This window comes from Lolium perenne, chromosome 4 (assembly GCF_019359855.2).
Source record: "Lolium perenne isolate Kyuss_39 chromosome 4, Kyuss_2.0, whole genome shotgun sequence".
In the NCBI taxonomy this organism is placed as follows: domain Eukaryota; kingdom Viridiplantae; phylum Streptophyta; class Magnoliopsida; order Poales; family Poaceae; genus Lolium; species Lolium perenne.
In genome coordinates this window covers 330,921,274-330,942,992 of record NC_067247.2, presented here as the reverse complement: position 1 = coordinate 330,942,992, position 21,719 = coordinate 330,921,274, and the positions used below count along the sequence as shown (strand labels likewise).

Sequence of the window (21,719 nt, the reverse complement as noted above, 5' to 3'; positions counted from 1 at the left end):
TAAGTATACCCTTCTTTCTCGAAGATTGCCAACCTTTTTAGGTTATAGAGTTGTACGCCCACTTTCTGTGGGGATGTTTTTACTTGGTACTCACTATAGGGCCCCGATCAACTACATAGTAGAGCGGCTTAATGTTGCATTAGATAGATTGGGAATGGAGTTTTGGCTCCCATGTTCAGATGGTCTCGTTATCATGACTGTCCAAATATTCATGAGATCTGTGCCAAACTCATTAATGAAGGAGATACGAACCAGCAGTAAATAATGTATACGTGACTTGTATTTAAGAACTGTAGATATGGTAGGTCCACAACTAGTTCGCCGGACAGGGAACCATGACAGAAACAGACGGGAGCGTGGACGGAGGCCGTAACTTCGGCAATCTGCAATTTTTTTTTTTTTTGAGCAACGGCAATCTGCAACTGCTCGGCCCTTTGGTACATGGACCAGGCCCCACAACTCCCTGGCCGGCAATGTCACTTACGGCGGGGCTCTAGCAGCTGTATCTCCGAACCACTTCTCACATGACATCACTATGCACATCGCCGCCATGAGAGGCCTCTAGGCTCCAGATTAGGGTACCTTGAACTCTCCAACAACCAGCTCGCCGGCATCGTCCCATCGCAGCTCGGCGTTGCGTCCATACCTCTTGGCTTTTCGGGCAACGTGGTGCGGAGCGCGCTCCCCACAGCCGCCGCGCCGCTGGCGCGCTGCCAATCCGGGACCGGGAGGCGATCGACTTGTCGCGGGATGGTCTCTCAATAGCAGTGTCAGCGTCCCTGCTGTGGACGTCGCTCCGTGGCGCGGTATCCGTCGCCAGCCTGCTCGCTAATCTGTCCTTGCCGGTGTTCCGAGGCAACCTCAAGCTGTTTACCAAGCAGGTCGCCGTCGCGCGACATGAGGCGTCACGAACTATTGGCGGCATCGAGCCGGTCGCCGTCGCGCGGTGCTGCCCGCCTTCGTCGGGAAATCGGCATCATCGCGGCGGTTGTGCATGATCCAGTCATGCCGATATACACCATTGGCTGCCTGTCAACGGCGAGGCGGCAGCCAACCTGAGTCGCCGGCATCAGCGAGGACGACCAGCAGGCGAGCGGCGTCGTGAGCCTGATCGACGCCCACCGGTTCGTGCGAGTCCTTGAGGGGACGCTCCGTGGCTGCGTGCGTGTCTCCCTGTGGCAGAGGCGTCAGCGTGATTGGGTCATGGTCATGGTAATGGTGTTTGGCAACGGTCCAGGTTGTGAGCCATTCGTTTGTACCGCGTCAAAAACAACGGTAAAAGACACTTAATGCTTGCAGGTGGTGGGCCAGATAACTGTTCCAAAATCTGGCACCGATATGAAATACAACCAGAAATACACAGCTCATCATCAATCTTGTAGGAAATAGTCGGTTGAGATAACAGGAGCATATGCACCCATGTTCCGTTTTGAATTTCCCTAGATAGATTGTACTATACACTTATCAGGTATATTATATCTTTATATGTAATGGCTTCAGGCTATTAATATCTTTTGCTACTATATGTTCACATGAACTGCTTACATGCCTAATAAGAATCTGTGTATACTATTGCTGTGGACATTGGGGTAGGTCTAGCTGTGTACAAGAACGTAGAATAACATTAACCAGTTTAAACAACATTAATACAATCTGGACTATTTTATTTTATAACTGCATGTGGGATATGAGGATTGCTTTCTTGGCTTCAGGAAGCCTGGAATTTTTCAGGCCTTCTTATTTTGGCTTTTCTTGTAGCAAGCATGTGTACATATTCCAACAGTGACCATCCTACTGAGAAAAGTAACGCACATAAAGGGTTATTGTTCAGCCAACGTACTTGTGTATCTAGAGGAAAGTTTGGTTACTGTCTTTGATGAATTAATTACATACCCATGTTGTTCTCTCACATTTTTAAGACGGAGTGGTAGCAACCTATTTCTATAAATTGTAATCACTTATATCCAATTGGTGATAGAAGAAGAGCACGGTTGCATACCTTTTAGCCGAGGCACTACCACAAACTCTACCTATGTTATATTTTTTATAAGTATGCCCTCACTTTGTGTAGGAAATCCAGCAGACAATGTTACAGGGCAAGCTAACATAATTTTTTCTGATATCTCATACATAGCTACTTGGGATACATTTTGTAGCTGCTTTGAGCGAGCTGACCACTTGAAGCAGTAAGTGCAGTTTGCTAAACAATAGGCAGGGACAATAACAGATGTTTTAGAAATATCGTGGGTTTGTTGGCTTGAATTTTGGATTCCCGAGTTTCAATTGCGGTATGTCGCATTTATCTGCACTGCATTCCTATTTTTCAGATGTGTGCCCTAGATTTCTTATGGTGATTTTCAATAAATTAATTACTACGTATATCCAACTTATTAAATAAACTAGGATAGCTGATTTCAAATTTTGGGACCGGAGCCTTTGCTAATCTTCTCATTTGAGCTAACCTTGCAGTAGTGAAGTGTTACTAAATTTCTTTCTATTTTTTCCATCGCAGAATGGTAGTTTGTTTTGTTAAATTTAAATTTTATTATAAAAGGCGAGCATGTGCTTGTTTGTTATGTGGGTTCACCACTTAAGGAGAAAAAGCACCTGATATTGTGCACTTGTGCAACAACCCTAAAGAGGAGTATGTGAGGAGAAAAGTTAGAGGATTTTTGGAGTGGAAACCTCTCCAATTCGAGATTTCTATTGATATTGGTAGGTACGGAATATTTCCAGTGATTTTCACCAATTTCAATCACAGACAACAAACAATAGACTAGCAACATGATGGGATGGTAGTTGATAAAGTCAAAAGCATGTGACCATATATCTTTTTGTTGTTGTGAGTAATCTACTATGTGAGTTTGCACCTGCTCTCTCAGATCCATTATGTACATTCTTTGCAGTCAATAAAGTTGAATTTCTCTCTTTCCATGTATAAATTGTAAAAGTAGAATTGCATATAATGTTGAAGAAATCTAACTAAATACAAGTGACCGGCACAAGCCATCGAACGTGTGCAAACGGATGCGAAGGGGTGGACCTTGTCTCCACCTGATCAACGAGTGGCGGACTAGAGGAGGGACATGACGCCTGCACCTGGTGGGGTGAGGGCCTCAGAGTGGTGGAGAGTAGATGGCAGATGAGGGAGCAGACGGCAGTCACGACCGTGGCCCATTGGTGAGTGGGAGAAAAAGCGAGGCCAAGTGCGAAGATAGGGGAAGAGAGTGTGTAACTCATATGTAAGGTCTAGGTCCATGTGTCAATTTTTAAGTATTTGCAGGTGATTTAGAAAATTTTGGGATCAAGAATTATACCTCCAAATCCAACGCGTCCACCAGTCTAAAAGTTTAGACAATAACATGTATGCGACAATACCTATTCCACGATCTTGTTAAATTCTTCTAAGTTTATTCTTTGGTATGAATGGAAAAACATACAATTATAGAGACCGAGGCAATGCACGGGCATTCAACTAGTCATTAATTAAGAATAAGTTTTTCCGAAGTCTTACAAACCAACTCTTGGCCAAAAGGCCAAGAAACCAACAAAAAAAAGGGATTGCTCTCACGGCATTACATTGTTGGACGCCTTTGCCCTGGCTAGCCACCACAAATTCACATCTTCTTTGATTTTTCACACAATCATAGTAGAGGTAGAGTTGGTATTTCTAAGGACTCGTGCATTTCTTTCTTTCCAAATTTCGCAAGACGCCTGCATTGTGAGAGAGGCAATGGCCTTTTTTGATTGCCCTCTTTTATGGATTGTCTCCACCCACCAATCTTTGACATTGCAAGATGCGCCATTCTGTTGTGTAGTCCTACCCAATTCTTCAAGATGGACCAAACATAAATGGTAAGGTGACACTTGAATAGGAGATGTGCGGACGAATATTGTGTTTGGTTACGTACCTTGCAAAGTCCATAATTTTGCCGTCCTTTTTTTCAAATCTATCTGTTGTTCAAACTCTATTTTAAAGGATTAACCAAGCGAGAGAAAAAATACACTTTGAGGTGTCCCATGCTTCCACACTAAGGACGGTATGAAGGAGGTAGTGAGAGACCAAAAATTTGCATCTTGTAAGCCGATCTAGCCGAGTCGCACCCATCATTGGTGAGCTTACATGTTATCTTGTCCTAAGTGTTGTTGTCGACGTGGACAGTGTCAACCATTCCTCAGAGCTTAGAGAACTGGACAATGTGTTGTACGGTGATCCTTGTTGGGTGTTAATTTGGGAAACCAAAAGTCATTTTTGAGGGGGTTTCCCAACGAAACACTTTTTTTCTTTCTTGAGAGCTTAAAAAAAAGATGGGCAATGTTTTTAGGCCGCATCCCGCGGAGCCAAGGTGCCTCCCAAAAAAGCACTTTCTTCCCATTGCTTGTAGCAGCCGCGAAAAGGTCATGATCTTGAGGGGTGCAATTGTTCCCAAGTCCAACCCAGGGTTTTGGCTCATCATCCCATTCATGCCAAAGTCATCTCATGCGAAGAGCCGAAGCAAAATTTTCAAGGTTGAGAATGCCAATGCCTCCACGGTCCTTGGGCTTGCACACATAGTCCAATCTTAATGACCAACAATGCACTTGTTGTTACATTTGCTAAAGTACTTATTTCAAAAAGAGATTATTCAACACCAAATTAGGTAAGAAGGCCAATGTTACCCTAATCATCAGTTATTTCAAGAAATGAATAGGCAGCAGAGCCTGCGCGTAGAGGGCTTCATGCTCAATTCATTTCAGTAAATAAATCACACCATATTGGAGACGATCTGATGTGTCGTAAATCGTAATTGATTGCCCAAGTTCACGGAATGGTATGTATTTCAGCTCCACCACAGCTGCGAAAAAATAGGATATAAATCTTAATGGGGAGTTCTATTTGTATGCAATATAGATACGAACTGGGTTGGTAGACCTGCCACAACTTCTAACTGACAGTAGATGTTCTAAAATCCACTTGAATGGTTGAACTCAACCATCAGATCTAGCTGCTAATTTGGGACAATGTGTAATAAACTGAATAATAACCATGCATTCAATCTCAAGAATGAACAAACAAACAGTTTCAGTGCTCAAGTTCGAACACACTTGTGATTAAATTGGAAGTACTGAAGTTAACAGGTACTTGCCCTATTACTGAAACAAACAATTGGTCAAATTCAGCTCAAGAATAGATGAATGATTCGAGATGCAACAATTTCAAATTCATGCGTACGATTCAGAAAGAGAAGCTACCCATCAAGGTTTATTCTTCAACTGTACCGAATCAATCAAGCACGTTAACTGAAGAAGAATAACCATGAACAATGCAATTATGCAAACAGTTTGAGTTAGCATCGATCCATCAAAAACCCATAAGCAAACACAAGCAATCAAAACACATTAATGATCCATTGATCAATAAAGCACTCGCACTACTGCAGTTCATTCAGAGCATCACATTCAGGGTCCAGAATGCACGCCCTCCATCAGAGTTCACAAATCACAACACAGGCGCTCCGAATGCTCGATTGACAGTTTCAGAAAGAGATTTTACCTAGCGAGAAAACTAACGGGACAAAGTAGCACAGCAAATCGATGATCATGGCAGGGTGATCGATCTAGTATATCTTAATCTCAGTCGAGCACCTCGAGATCGTTGTACTCGGGGCCGGAGATGGCATCTGCCATGATGGCAGACGGCGTGAGCACGCCATCAGCCTCCAGGAACAGCCGCACCAGGTTCTTCGAGTAGCCGCTCACCAGCGCCACACCGGCCTGCGCCGCCACGACCGGCATCGACGCCTTGGACGTGCCGACGTTCCAGAAGACCACCTCCGGCACGGCGTAGCCCTCGGCCATGAACTTCTTCCTAATCGCCTCGTGCTCCGACACCCAGGCCTCCCCGCCGACCCAGCCGTCGAACTCCATGTCGCTCAGGACGAACACCCGCTTCACCATCATCTCCTTGTCCAGCTTGCCCGCCACCGCCACGTTCAGTATCTTGCTGAAGACTGCCTGCAGGTTCGCGCCCTTCTGGGCCCTCACGGCGGCCAGCGGCCGGAGCTTCTCCACCAGCGAAGCGCCGTGCACCTTGTGCAGCTGGTGGGTGGCGTCGAACGTGATGAGCCTCCCCTTCCACGGCTCCTGGCTGAGCTCCGAGATGAGGAGCCCCAGCGCGATGGCCGCGGATGCCGGCGGCTTCTCGACGGAGCTGGAGAGGGCGCACATGGCGATGCAGTTGGTGAGGCGGCCCTCGGACGCCAGGGTGGAGACCATGTGGCGCCACTGGAGCTCCGCGGACTCGTCGTGCTCGCCCTTGAGTGCCGCGGCCACGATGTCGTGCGGCAGCACCGCGTCCGCCGGGATCTTGGCCAGCCCGGAGCGCACCTCGTCGAAGAAGCCATCGACGCCCGACTTGTCGTGCTTCTGGAAGGCATCCTTGTACTGCCGCATCGCCAGGGACGCGACGCGCGCGTAGGGGAGCTCGTCCCACTTGCCCTTGGTCATGTACACCTCCGGGAGCTCCAGGACCTTGCGCAGCGGCACGTGCACCTCGCGGCGGAGGCGGCTGCGGACGCGGTACGCGTAGTGCTGGTCGGAGAGGCCGAGGTAGTCCGGGCTGGAGTCGCGCGGGAAGATGCGGCGGGCGATGGCCTCGCAGAGCAGCGTCGAGCGGTCGTACGAGGAGCGGAGCGACGGGCACCACTTGGCGGCGAGCCCGATCTTGGCGGTGTCGCCCGAGCGCAGGTGGTCGAGGTCGGACTTGAGCAGCTCGGCGAAGAGGTCGGCGACGCGGTCGTAGAGGAAGCGGAAGCTCTCGTCCGACTCGTAGCGGGCGACGGTGACCCGCGCGTGCTCCACCTCCTTCTGGCGCTTCGCCCTGGCGGCCTCGGCCCCGTCGACGCCGCGGCGCCGCTTGGAGCCGTTGCGCGGAAGCCTGTCGTGGTCGTCGTCGACGTCGTCCTTGCGGTCGTCGCGGGGGCCGTGGAGGATGCGGTAGATGATCTCGGGGAAGTCCTTGAGGCAGCCGAACTTGCCGAAGATGGCGAGGTTGGCGGCGAGGGTGCGGGGGTGGTTGGCGTGCATCCAGAGCGCGGCGGCGTAGAAGCCCTCCCTGTCGGACTTGCCGAGGCCGCGTACGCCGCGGAGGTGGCAGACGAGCCTGAGCGCCGTGCGCGCGTCGTTGCCCCAGGCGACGCTGAGGAGCGAGGCCACGTCGGCGGCCGCCGTGGCGCCGGGGACGACCTGGAAGAAGAAGTCGACGCAGGAGTCGCCCGAGGAGGTGTGGGAGAGCGGCCGCGCGGCCCGCGGCGCCTTCTTCTCCGCCCGCGAGCGCGCTCCGTAGCTGGGCTCGGAGTCGCTGGAATCGCTGGAATCGCTGGAATCGTCGGAGTCGTCCGACGTCGACGAGTTGCGGGACTGCTGGCGCTTGGGCTTGGGCTTGGACGGTGTCTTGGCCTTGGGCTTGGACTTGGGGTCCGCCATCTTGGTGTCGACGGAGATGGGAGGGCCGAGGAGCACGGCCGCGGAAACCATGGCTGGCTACGGCGGGGCGGGGCGGGAGGCGGTGGGGTTTAGGGTTCCGAGATTGATGAGATGGGGATTGGAGGAGATCGAGACGATGGAGGAAGGTTGGATTGGGTTCTCGCTTATATGGCCTGCTGATCAAGGGAACCGACTTAAAACTACTTTAAATTCGGGATTCTTTGTGGCTGCAGGTAAACCGACTTAAATTGTTCCTAGATATATCGTGTACATGTATTTCGAACAGTTCTTTTTTCTTGCCATGTTCTAAGTTGGTAAAAACAGGAGATAATTGATGTTGTCCTAATATTGATTTCGACCTCGCTCTCTACAACACGAAAATGCTTACGGAGCGCCTGCAAGAAAGAAAAAAAAAAAAGGAGTAATTCCCCATGATGCCTACCACCTCTGCTAGCTACCCAAGCAACAATCTGAAGAACTTCTGTAACAAGTTGCATTGCGCACACCATTAATCTCGAGAGAACCTGCAAGGATCTGGAACATTCGAACAAGCGTTTACAGTATCAAATTCGAATGGAATTGCTTGATCCATACAAATTATGCAGGAATTCTAACATGTGGCTAGGCCGATCATTCATCTTTTGCTTCAAGTTTCTTTAAGTTTGGCATAAATAATCACTTATCTTGTTTTGCACGAATTATTGTCTATGTTTTCAACTAGGCATGCCAATCCCAAGTCATGCATTTTTCCTCTTGGGCACCATCAGAATGAACTAATATGCTAAAAAAAATTGAGAGAAATTAATATGCTAACTTTGCAGACATCAATAAATGAAAATATAGCTGTAGATACGAATATCGATGGTCATGGATTGTACTCGCTCCATGGGACTAAGCATTTCATGTTATATTTGCTAGAATACTGTTCATTTATTTCAGAACTCGTACGCTACAGTACGCCATTTCAGTTCAGTGAGACTAGCTAGCAGTCTGCTCCATTTCCTATGATCTAATAAGCTTATTCACATAGCAAATGCTAGCCTCACCCTATACTGATTCATAGGGCACATGTCAAACGAATGAGTTGTACATACAGGCACGGCCCACAACGGGTTTTCTATGAGCCTTCTCGACATAGATCCATGATGAACACTACAACTTTACAACACTACCTAGAGGAAGGCTGACTATGAAGAAGGCTCTACCAAGCCCATGTATAAGACGGAGATCTCAACACGGATCCTCCAACTTGATTTCTTCAGAATAATCTTCTGGCATTGTATTTATCGGGACGTGAGTTATAATACATTGTCCCTCAGAATAGCCTCTCATCAAAAGCTTTCCAATCTTCATCCTCCAATCTGTGCTATATTTCTCATTCCACCTGTCATGATTGACCCGATCGCGATAGTTTAGCATTGTGCCAAGCCCAGTGCTTGGTATCCAGCCATATTCTTCCAAAACACGGGCCTCCCCTTCTGATAAATCTTCACCAACCTGGAAATTGAAATGTTTAGGCTAGACCAATGGAAGCAGCGCAAGCATCATAAACATAAACAGCCCTGCTGTCAATCACCAATCTTGCTTCAGAAGACAATAGAAGAAACACTGAACAAGAATCTCACCAATAGTGGCCTGTCTTCAATAAGAGCTGTCCTGCCACAGTTACTAAGCTTCATAGCAGTAACCAGCCTTCGGATCTGCCATTCTATTGGCGCTGATTGCGCAATTTCAAAGAAATAAGTTGCATAACCATATTCAGGGCGCTCAAGAACTAGCCTGTAACAAAGTTTCAAAGGGGTTGCATAAGCATCCATGTCCGTCACCATGTTGACTAGCATACAGGGTAAGAAAAGTTACCTATTGTGGCTTCTAAATACAAAAATGAAGGATTGCAAATCCCTGCACCATCCCCATTCCACAGGACAGTCACGGAACTGAAGATAGCGCGACTACAAGAGATAAAGATGTGTCAAGCTAAACAAGCCTATCAAGTAAAAAATGCAGAGACTATCCAGATATGGTTTAAATACCTGCTCAATGAGAGAAATTAAGCAAGCTAAGCAGTAAATAGCCTTTCCTCCCCCTTTTGCATGTCTGGCTGCAGACTTCAACAAGGATGCTCTATGTGGAAACAACTGCACATTGACGAGTAGCATTGTCAACAACTAGTTTTCATGAATTAGATCATATATCAAGATACAGTTGCAACATTTCAGAACTCTAGAGCTAAGGGGAAAAATAGTTAATGGATTTTAGAGGAAAAATATCTTATTTTAACAAATCACGAGATATTGCTAGCACGCAAAATTTAATGGTATTTCATATCTAATGGATTAAGCAGAAGCTCATAGACCGCCTCAAAAAGAATATTTACTATTTGAGCTATATCCAAAATGCTCTATTCTTTTGCTGCATTACGTACCATAAGGATCAATTGACGGGGCTACCAACTTTCAACAATGTCATGTAAACTGACATTTTAGCATCAATTTGTGTTATAATGCTGTACAGCAACTTACTTTTGCAATGACATTCTCGAGATCTTGAAAGTCACTCTCTGTGCAGTCTGGAAGCATTTCATCTTCTTCTCCAACATCATAAAGTTTAATCTCATTTACCACTATTCCTTTGTCCAGAAGCATCTACAGACAGGAAAGGAAAACACAAAGAATCACAAAGCCAACATTATTGTATTCAAATATATTCATGCACACAGAGAATAGGTACCTGTAGAAGACCTGGAGCATCTTCTTCAAGAGCTGTTTCAATCGAATCCCTGCACACATTATTGATGTAAGCATAACTTCAAAGATAGCATAAACGTGCAAACAAGTAGATCATGCAACATACGTCGCGGTTTTCTTCTTCCTCCTGCGCTTAGAAGGGTAAGCAACACCTTCGTCATTTTTGTAAGCATCTTCTTCAAGCACCTTTTCACTTGAATCCCTGCACATGTAATATTTTATAAGCATAGATATGAAATAATGTGTGAACATTAAATAACAAGTACTCATACTGCGTACATTACAATTTTCCTCTTTTTCCTTTGACGAGAACAGGATGGAAGGCCCCCATTGCAGTTTGGAGTTCTGGTATGAGTATTTTTCTCAATAGGCTCCATACTATTGATAAAGCTTTTCTCACATAAGCCAGGCAACTCGTACCCAGTTAGTTCACTTTTTACAACTACAGATGGTAGTGAACCTTCAGCATGTGCAGAATCAGTTACACTATCTTTTGACATACATTCTGGGACAGAGTCAGAGTCCTTCAGGTCATCATTGTTTGAGTGGTGGGAATTCACAAAAGAAGATTCAGAAGGGCAAATCGCATAACCTTCCAATGCAGGCTCCATTTTTACATCAACCAAATAGGTCCCACAATTTCTCACTGCAAGGTGACTATTTTTATCCCCACGAGCCAGTGTTTGACTTGATAGCAGCTCAGCAGTAGAATTTAGCGTCTTGTCATTTACTGAACCTTCAGCATCCTCAACTGGGTCATAAGGAACTTTCTTGCCATCGACAAAACATTCTACTGAAGATATTTGGGTGTCCAGAGGAATCTCACTAATCAACCTCACATTATTGTCAGCATCCATACTATCTGTAATAGATGGCGCAGAAGAAACTTTCTGCATAGAATATAAATAATCTAAGATATTAATATAGGTACAATCAAGCTTAATCCTATTGATTACCACAGGTCATTATAAGCAAATACCAAGAAATATCACGGAATACATCAGCGAGTATGAAAATGATTGCTATTAAATAACTGTTTGACTTAGTTTTAAATGCATATATGAACTAAATGTAGATAGTCATACAAATAATTGCAGTATTATCATACTAATATAATTTCTCAACACAAATAATATTAATCTTAGAAGCTGTTGCTGCTTGGCTTACTAACATATGAGAAATGATTTCCTATGTGGTGCTTGTATCAAAGTAAGGTGCAGAGTATTTGAGCAAGACAAAAATCATGAGATATTCCTATGAAACCTCTAGCAAATCACGAATGATGCTAACATATGAGAAATGATTTCCTATGTGGTGCTTGTATCAACGTAAGGTGCAGAGTATTTGAGCAAGACAAAAATCATGAGATGCTCCTATGAAACCTCTAGCATATCACAAATGTTGCTAACATTACATGGACAGTTAATGCAGAACCAAAACGACAATCATGGGCAAGATGATTGGGAGAAACATATCTGAACCTGTAACATGCTACATATATCTTCCCTGCAGGCTGTTCCTTCATGATTTCTGCAAGCAATGTTACAAAACAGAACTTTAATCGATGTAACATTGAAAAAATCATAGCTAGCTAAAAGAAGATTCATACATTTCCTCACTCTCACTTTTGGGAACTGGCCCACTTGTTTCAACATTCATTTGCATGGCTGAGTTATCCAAATCAGTCACTGCACATGTTTCAGCAGATAACCTAGCAGGGTAAGAATGCTTCTTTGCTAGAAGGATCATGTAGCGCTCTTGCAGCGACATGTGATCAAGCTCAGTTTCATCCTGATTTTTAGTTTGGTTTTCATGATCCATATCTGCGGAACCCAAAACATCATGGCGTGCCTGATCAGGATACTTCTCAACCAGCATCAGTTCCTGGTTGTTCACATGGCCTGAAAGAAATTCACTGTCACAATATGTTGACCAAAAAGTGCGTTTAAAATTAAAAAAACTGCAAATGGAGACCAAAACCTTTACCAAAATTACTTTCACTAGCCATACTAACAGAATGACTTTCCAATCGGGCATCCTCTTTTTCTTCTTTGGAATCATTATCAGTAACAGAATCATCCTGCACATATTCCAAATAAATAAACATCCATTTATAAATGACATGCTACAAAACCAAGCATTTTAAGCTTTAGAAAGTCTGATGATTTCTAGAAGTTAGCAACAAATGACAAATAAACAATAAGTGTTGCTGTTACCTCAGTAAGATCAACTACAGAGAATTCACGCAGAATAATAAACAATAACTACACACAAAAATAAAGCCAGAAAGCACCAGACAAGACAAACAAATGCAGAACTGTAGACAGTAAGAACTAATGCAACAAGAATCAAACCGATGCCAAAATAAAACATAGAAGAAAGAGCAGACAATGTTACAAAAGGCTCCAAAGTCCAAATATCACATCACATTACTTATCTAAGTACTACAGTCTGCTCGAGAAAAATTACTTCGAAATTTTGATCTTTCTATTTCAAGTACTCCCTCCTTCCTGAAAAGGATATCTTAGATTTGTCTAAATTCGTATGTACATAGACACTAAATATTGTTAGATTCATCCAAATTTAAATAGTGTTAGATTCATCCAAATTTAAATCTGAGACATCCTTTTTGGGACGGGGGGGTGGGGGGGAGTACAATAAATAAACTGAACATGGAACAACAAGAAAATGTTTCAAAAGAACCAGACAATGGACAATGGGTCAAACCGTCAAGCATAATTCATTGCGTATAGAAGAATTCTGCAATATGGCCGCAAAGTGACACATTACAAGAAAATTAAAGATAATAAGCTTTCACTGAACCAGTGTAACATAAAGATCTAACCGAGCTTAAGATATAGCTTGTGAGCTTTCTCCAAAAGAGGACAAGATGTGAGATTTTTGCTTTCTAAGAAAAAGAATAAAAAGATATGACAGCATTTTGCTTGTTTATCTCCTTCTAGGCGAAAGTATATTTGCAAAGACTTTACATGATAATAAAGACAAAAAAAGCAGGAGAATAATATCAAAAGTTAACATATAGATTGATTGGCATAACATCAACCTGTCTGGAGAACTGTCATGATAACATATAGTATATAATTCCTGGTAGGTTTGAGAAATAACCACACATAGGATATGAACAGTTAAATACCGAAACCCACTATTAATTGCCAGTTAAGAACAGTCATAAATAGCAACTCAATCTTCTTTTCAATACTTGTCAGTTTCCGGTGCATAATGGTACTGCCTAACCAAAATAGTGTATGAAAGAAAAATCTATAGAACTAATTGTAAGCGATGAAAATGGTACAGATTATATTGGTATGACATAATGGCCCCTTTCATGAGAAATTCTAACTGTGCTATAGCAGCGGAAGTAAGAACAAACAGTACCTGTGCAGATTGAACAGGAGCTTTCGCAGCCCGTTCACAATGATTACTTTGCGAATTGTAGAATATCTTTGATACCACTAGTTCGCCCTCGTCCTCTATTGTGTTTTTCATATGATATTGATGTAATTCCCAGTCAGTTCTCTGAGGGCTGTTATCACTATTCTTGAAAGCGTACAAGACAAATACTTCCTTGAAACCTTGCAGAGTCCCATCCAAGATTATTGATATAGAGGCTCCAGCTTTTCGCCAGCTGATGAATTTGCCATTCTTATCGTTGCATAAGTTAACTTTTTTGTGAAAGAAATATGATGCATGCCCATCCTGCTTTGTACCTGTGCAATTGCAACCAGATGTACAATTGCTAGTTAGTAATGACATATACAACCAAACAAGACAATAGTTGCAATCCATAAAGAGTAAAATACCTGGCATATCTTGAGGATGGGTGCAGCCAAATCCGCCATCTTCATCACCAGATTTAATAAACTCGCTGATGAATGGATGACGGTGAGCCAGGCCCTTCCCAACTTCTGCAGCCAGATGCCATAGAAGATCACTGTCGCTAGGATTAAATTGTACGCCTCTTGGTAACCCAGGCCAGCTCTGCAATACGACAAGCACGATCCTAAAGTAAATAAGCAATTTAATTTGTCGCTAAGCAGCTTCGATACCACTGCTTCATAGGGAAGATCTTGGCACATTTGAAGGTTACAAGAGCAGATCACTGAACGGCTCAACTTGGTGATAAGCAATATAGTATGGTACCAATTTCAGTAAGCACGCATATAGAACAAAGTTCCTTCAACTACCAGGTGATAAAAGAAGGTTCATGCAGAAATAGTCGAAGCAGGTGCGTTGAAATGGTTTGCACGATAAGCAGGGCAGGACAATCTGGGTACAGTATCAGGATACATCATACATGACGTCAGGACTCCGGAACTATTTCCTCCCTCCCTACTTCAAATAGATACTCCCTCTCAGAATTTGTAACAGTGAAGGTGTCAATGTCCTAGCAGGCTTAATTAGATTGTGACACGAGAGTAATCTTTATGGCTAACAGTGTGGCTGAAATTAAGCCGACAGACTATGTAGGGCAAGCCCAAGAAAGCAAACAAAAGAAGTGTAATAGTACGAAATGTGGCTCTAAGCCACCCAAAGAGACCTAAGGGAATCTGCAACTTCGCGACGTCAAATAATCACGCGGGAAATGTATTAGAATTTAGAACCACCTGCTGGGCCGCTCCACGAGCACCCTCCGGGGCCTGGCCAACCTCGCACCTGCAAAGCAGACAGAGATCACGACGCCGAAAATCTCGACAGGGCAGAACCGCACAAGAAGAACTCAAGAAGGCATGCGCGAACCTGTCGGGCGTGGGGGGCGAGGGCTCTGCCCGCGGCGCCGGTGGCGGGCGGAGAAGGCGGCCACGGCGCGCCGCGAGGGGGAGGTTGTCGGGGTCGGGGTCGGAGTCGGGGGCGAGGCGGGAAGCGAGAGAGTCGATGTCGGAGGCCATTGGCGGATTAGGGTTTGAGCGGGAGGAGAGGTCAGAGGAGGGATGGCTTTGGCGAGATTTAGACACTGCGGTTAGATCGAGCTTTCTGCCTTTGTCTGAGGGAAAGTGGGTTTACGAAGGGGCCGGGCCGGGGGTGAGGAGAAAGACTGAAACGGGGCTGTTTTGGCGACGCAGACCATTCGATCCAAACAGGCCCAGGGATCTAAAGCTGGGCTCGTCAGGCCTGCCATGCTAGAGTCAAAATGGCAAATGCTACGGTCACATAAACATACGGTTTTCTGAAAACAAAAACAAATAACTAAATGCAGAGTTACTGCATGCCTTCATGAATTTTTGAACCTGTGGACTCAAAAATTCTCGGGTAACTTATGCTTCATGATACTAAGAATTATTTGCATGATAGGGGGATAATCACATGTGTACTTAAAACATACTTATTATGGATCGGGGAGAGTAGATATTCTTCTCTTTTGTTTCTTTTGTACAATACACAATGATAACATGTACCTTATGATATAACTTTTTGAAGTATACAAGTTCAGAAACTTACAAGGAGATGTGCACATCTTGTAGGAGCACCTCATTGTGCATACGATGCTCCAATAAAGATCGAGATATAACCGACTATGTATTTAAGATAGTGAGATGCACCAAGGTACATACGTCTTGTTAAATATTCTTAATTTGTGAGTGTTAGATAATTCTTCTATGAACACTCCATTAGACACACTAGCAGAACTGGCGCGGCGGCACGCCGCGCCTTTCTTTTAGACATGAGCCAAACATGAGCCCAAGAATAAAAAGATTGTATTTCTATTGCATCTTCAATGACCATAATCTAGGTTGATCTCCTAGCCTATACAGCTTGACCATTCACCTCCATTACCTTTTTTCTTTCATTGTTTTAAAGAATGTGACATAGAGCATTCTATATAAGGTTGATGTGCACCTGGCGGCCGCGGCCGTGTGCCCTTATCCAGCTAAAGAAATTTTCTCTTTTTTTCATAAATGATTGGAATCAATTTACACACAAGAGCGACTGTTTGTTGGTAATACAAATTTGTAATAAGAGCTAATTACATATATAGCCCTTGAGATTGTCTGACATAAGCAATATGTGCACAAATGTGTAATTAGAGCTGATTACATTGTTGATGCAATTGTTTTGCATAGACAGTGCATGGAGAAAAGCAGGTTCTACCCTTTCTAAAATATGGTACAAGTTTAGACTGGTCTTGGAATAGAATGATGGTCTTGTTGCTTGGTCTTGGAGCAGTTAGTTGTTGCCCTCAACTGACGCCAGGGTGATTATTTACTTTCCCTCGGTGAAGAACTCGATGGATAGCGCAAAATCTGATCAGCCGTCCTTTGGTTGGTCGTCGGAGAGGGTATCCCTGTCGTGGTCCTCTTCTTTTTCTCTTATGTGCTGAAGTTGTGGACTTGTATCTTATTGGAGGATGTTGGGTGGTTGCCTGGGCTGCTCCTCCTATTTATGTTGCAAAGGAAGCTGAATGTCACGCATTCCTAGAAGCTTTCTATTGCATGAGTAGTTTAAAGGCTTGGCATCACATAGTTAACTGAACTAATCAGGAGATTAGTGATAGCTCTATCTACTACATAGAATGCATGATAACCAAAAGGTAAATGTTTTTCCACTAACTTTATAGGTAATCTGCAATGGAGGACTGGAACTTAGTATTTGTAAGAGTAAAGATGTGTCACAATCTTGTAAATAAAATAACAAATTTATAAATATAGGGAAGATATGTATGGATCAGTATTCCATACCATAATCTTCTTTTTGTATGTGCTAAGAAAAACAGAGCACATATTCTGATGTTTAAGAAAGTTAATGTGAAATCAATTCTTCGAACAAATATATAGGTTATTTTCAGAGGCAGTCAGAGGGAGTTTGATGCAATTACCATTTTACACATAAATGATTCCCCATTATTTTTACCAAAGATTCACCAAAGTAACTCTGGAATTTATTTTTGAAAAGGCTTACACTGAACCAAATATTTGATTGTGGTTGTATGAAGGTGTCCTATTGATATAATTGGCATGTACTATTTTAACTAAATGTAGTACATAGAGTAGAAGAACCAACACACAATGCACAATATCATGCAGATCATGTAGTAAATGGTGTTGTTCAGTAATGGTTAACTCCATGTGATGAAAATTTATTGAATAAAACATGTAAGATCAGAATCTAATACTGAATCACTAACTCTTAAATATGTTAGAGATAGAATTTGTGTATGAGTCAAATAGGAAGTCCTAGTCCTATACGTTGTAATCTACCGACATTGTACCTAATATAAATATATGAGATTGAGGGCGCTCGAGGTATCCGAGTAGCCAATCTACCTGATCAAAATATCCATGTTTACATGGTATCAGGTCAGCTCTTCCGCCGTTAAACCCTAGATCGCCTGCTCCATCGATTGTCGCCGACTTCCATAGGCCATGGCGTCGTCCTCCACTCCCGTGCCGATCAATCTCGGCCTTCCACCGCGTGAGCAGCTCACGCGGGACAACTACCCTCTATGGCGCTCCCAAGTCTTGCCGGCTATTCGCGGTGCACAGCTCAGCGGGATCCTCACCGGCGCGGACCCTGCTCCTCTGTGGCGACCCCGGGGTCGTAGGCTAGACAAACCCAGATCCTCATCTGGCATAAGCCTAACCTAGATCTCTAGGGCCTACAGGGTGAGAATCGGTAACACAACAGTGACTCTACGACTCAAAGAGTAAAACAAGCTCATAACTGAGTGAAGAACCAAAGTATTACAAGCAGAGGTCACTGACCTGACATTTCATCAATCAACGGAAGCAAAGTTATGCTATTCTAAATAGCAAGATAGCAAAAGACCTAAGAGGCCAGGAGCATAACTGCGACGTCCCAGCCCATAGATTCCAGGCTGCCACCTGGGAATCTCAAGCTACTCGTCGATGTCGACATAGAAACCTTCATTTGTTGGAGCGACTTCGTCTGAAACAAAGCATGCAAAGCTGAGTACAGGGACTCAGCAATACTTAGTACAACCTTTTAGCAAAGCTGGTATGCGAGGCTTTATGTGGAGCTTATTTTGCGGAAAGCCAGTTTTCCATTGTAAACAAGAGGGAGCAGAAGCAGGTCTATTTAGATCAGTTTTAAAAGGGGATAAGAGAGCGATATCACTAGCTCTACTAATCATCATATTGAATCCACCGAGATCTTCATCATTACCTGAACCTATCAACTAGGAGCACCCCCTCGATACCCTGAGGAGGGATCCTTATCACACATTGATTCCAGGTTTTACGATTAGGTTCAAGTTGTCTATGATCAACACGTCCTTCCCCAAGTCGTCCGTAACCGTGGACACGGCTTTTCGAAAAGATTTACCCTGCAGGGGTGTACAACTTTACCCACACGCGTCGACCGACTCTTAACGCCAGATCATTAGCACACCTCCTTGGTGTGCCGGCAGAGGGTGGTCGACCAAAACCTTTCCCTTGCTTCGCCTATTCCATGAGTCAAACTAACTGGGGAGCTCCGTCATCGTAGGTAGCCATTCTCCGAGGCGGTCCCGGTCATTGTGTGCAGGGGGTCCAGTTCAATGCCTCCAGCATCCTTCACCCCGGCCACGCCCTGTATGATGCACCTTTGAAAACCTTTTCCACGCCTTCGCCATGCAGAATGCCAAATGGAACTCGCAAACTAATTGACTCATGGGTAAGCTAGGCAAGTTCCGGCCAAGGGGTTCCCATGGGCCCCGTGTGGTTGTACGCTCAGTCTTGGTTCCGAAGGCGAGAACCTCAGGTCCTAGTATCGGCGAGAACGAGTCAAATCACCACATCCCTATGTGGCGACCCATCCAAGCCTTTAAGCATGTTTAATTATCATCACTGATCTTACCACGTCATCCTGCCATACTAGGTTCATTCGCAGCTCTGATTCATCAACCGGATGGATCAGGATTTGTCAACTAAGCATGGCTAAGCATATCCGATATAACAGCTCTAGCGACGCACACATAGCTCAAACCTAGTCTTGCTGGGAGCAGTGGATCAGGGTATTTAGGCTACAAGGATGGTAAATGCAACACACATAGGATAACTATATCTGCCGATAAAACTGTAGGGATTCGTTGCATAGAAAACAAAAAAATTCCTACCGCGAACACGCAATCCAAGCCAAGATGCAATCTAGAAGACGGTAGCAACGAGGGGATGATCGAGACTCACCCTTGAAGATTTCCAAAGCCTACAAGATGAGGCTCTTGTTGCTGCGGTAGACGTTCACTTGCCGCTTGCAAAAGCGCGTAGAAGATCTTGATCACGGTGCCACGATCGGGCAGCACCTCCGTACTCGGTCACACGTTCGGTGTTGATGAAGTCGACGTCCACCTCCCCGTTCCAGCGGGCAGCGGAAGTAGTAGCTCCTCTTGAATCCGGCAGCACGACGGCGTGGTGGCGGTGGTGGTGGAGAACTCCGGCGGAGCTTCGCTAAGCGTGCGGGAGTGTTGGAGGAGAGAGGGGCGGCTAGGGTTTGGGAGAGGGGGGCGCCGGCCACTATGGGGTGCGGCCACCTTGTGGTGTTGGGGTGGCCAGCCCCCTCCCCTTGGCCCTCATTATATAGGTGGAACACCCAAGAGTTGGTCTACAAGTCTTCGAATAAGACCCCAAACCAAAACCTTCCATATGACATCAAACCTACCCAAGCTAGGACTCCCACTTGAGGTGGGATTCCCACCTTTCCTTGGGAGGGGGTGGCCGGCCACCTTAGGTGGAGTCCACCTGGGACTCCACCCCTAGGGTTGGCCGGCCATGGTTGGTGGAGTCCCTTCGGGACTCCGCCTTCCAAAGTGATTTCTCCCGGACTTTTCTAGAACCTTCCATAAATGCACCGGATCATTTCCAAACTTGGAATATGACTTCCTATATATGAATCTTATTCTCCGGACCATTCCGGAACTCCTCGTGATGTCCGGGATCCCATCCGGGACTTCGAACAAAACTTCGAACTCCATTCCATATTCAAGTTCTACCATTTCAACATCAAACCTTAAATGTGTCACCCTACGGTTTGCGAACTATGCGGACATGGTTGAGTACTCTCTCCGACCAATAACCAATAGCGGGATCTGGAGATCCATAATGGCTCCCACATATTCAACGATGACTTCAGTGATCGAATGAACCATTCACATACGATACCAATTCCCTTTGTCACGCGATATTTTAGTTGTCCGAGGTTTGATCATCGGTATCACTCTATACCTTGTTCAACCTCGTCTCCTGACAAGTACTCTTTTCTCGTACCGTGGTATGTGGTCTCTTATGAACTTATTCATATGCTTGCAAGACATTAGATGACATTCCACCGAGAGGGCCCAGGGTATATCTATCCGCCATCGGGATGGACAAATCCCACTATTGATCCATATGCCTCAACTCATACTTTCCGGATACTTAATCCCACCTTTATAACCACCCATTTACGCAGTGGCGTTTGATGTAATCAAAGTACCTTTCCGGTATAAGTGATTTATATGATCTCATGGTCATAAGGACTAGGTAACTATGTATCAAAAGCTTATAGCAAATAACTTAATGACGTGATCTTATGCTACGCTTAATTTGGGTGTGTCCATTACATCATTCATATAATGATATAACCTTGTTATTAATAACATCCAATGTTCATGATTATGAAACTAATCATCCATTAATCAACAAGCTAGTTAAGAGGCATACTAGGGACTCTTTGTTGTTTACATATCACACATGTATCAATGTTTCGGTTAATACAATTATAGCATGGTATATAAACATTTATCATAAACATAAAGATATATAATAACCACTTTTATTATTGCCTCTTGGGCATATCTCCTTCAGTCTCCCACTTGCACTAGAGTCAATAATCTAGATTACATTGTAATGTACCTAACACCCATGGCATTCTGGTGTTGGTCATGCTTTGCCCTAGGGAGAGCTTTAGTCAACGGATCTGCTACATTCAGATCAGTGTATACTTTGCAAATCTTTACTTCTCCATCTTCGATGTACTCGCGAATCGAGTGGTAACTCAGCTTGATATGCTTCAGCCTCTTGTGTGACCTTGGTTCTTGTGCATTGGCGATGGCACCCATGTTGTCACAGTAGATGACTAGTGGGTCCAATGCACTAGGAACCACACCGAGCTCTACAATGAACCTCTTCATCCATACCGCTTCTGATGAAGCCTCTGAAGCCGCTATGTACTCTGATTCTGTTGAAGACTTCGCCACCGTGCACTGCTTCGAGCTTGCCCACCTTACTGCATCACCATTCAATATAAACACGTACCCAGACTGTGACTTAGAGTCATCAGGATCAGTGTTCCAACTTGCATCGGTGTAACCGCTTACAACGAGCTCTTGGTCACCTCCATAACAAAGAAACATATCCTTAGTTCTTTTCAAGTACTTCAGGATATTCTTGACCGCTGTCCAGTGTTCCATTCCTGGATCACTTTGATATCTGCTAGTCAAACTAACAGCATGTGCTATATCCGATCTAGTACATAGCATGGCATACATGATAGATCCTACTGCCGAGGCATAGGGGA

At 44.6% G+C, this 21,719-nt stretch overlaps 2 protein-coding genes across 6 annotated transcripts; both read right to left on the bottom strand.

The window, feature by feature from the left end:
• Positions 1 to 5,386: 5,386 nt before the first annotated feature.
• Positions 5,387 to 7,614, bottom strand: LOC127347864 (uncharacterized). The gene has a single exon (XM_051374009.2). The coding sequence runs from the start codon at positions 7,513 to 7,515 to the stop codon at positions 5,614 to 5,616; it is 1,902 nt and encodes a 633-aa protein (XP_051229969.1). The 5' UTR covers positions 7,516 to 7,614; the 3' UTR covers positions 5,387 to 5,613.
• A 712-nt stretch (positions 7,615 to 8,326) lies between these two features.
• LOC127296455 (uncharacterized) lies at positions 8,327 to 15,207 on the bottom strand. Of its 5 annotated transcripts, none has more exons than XM_051326536.2 (15): positions 14,970 to 15,206; positions 14,837 to 14,885; positions 14,033 to 14,210; positions 13,608 to 13,939; positions 12,192 to 12,291; positions 11,821 to 12,112; positions 11,693 to 11,741; positions 10,491 to 11,101; positions 10,318 to 10,413; positions 10,195 to 10,243; positions 9,987 to 10,109; positions 9,498 to 9,602; positions 9,325 to 9,416; positions 9,090 to 9,243; positions 8,327 to 8,961 (listed from the first exon to the last, which is right to left on the bottom strand). In XM_051326536.2, exons 1-15 carry the CDS (start codon positions 15,116 to 15,118, stop codon positions 8,695 to 8,697), a joined length of 2,646 nt encoding a protein of 881 aa, XP_051182496.1. In that variant the 5' UTR covers positions 15,119 to 15,206; the 3' UTR covers positions 8,327 to 8,694. The 5 variants fall into 5 exon arrangements, with proteins under 5 accessions (XP_051182496.1, XP_051182495.1, XP_051182492.1 ...); XM_051326535.1 differs by having other exon boundaries at positions 11,693 to 11,752; positions 11,823 to 12,112; XM_051326532.1 differs by having other exon boundaries at positions 11,693 to 11,752; positions 11,823 to 12,112; positions 13,608 to 14,210; positions 14,970 to 15,207.
• Between the last annotated feature and the right edge of the window lie 6,512 nt (positions 15,208 to 21,719).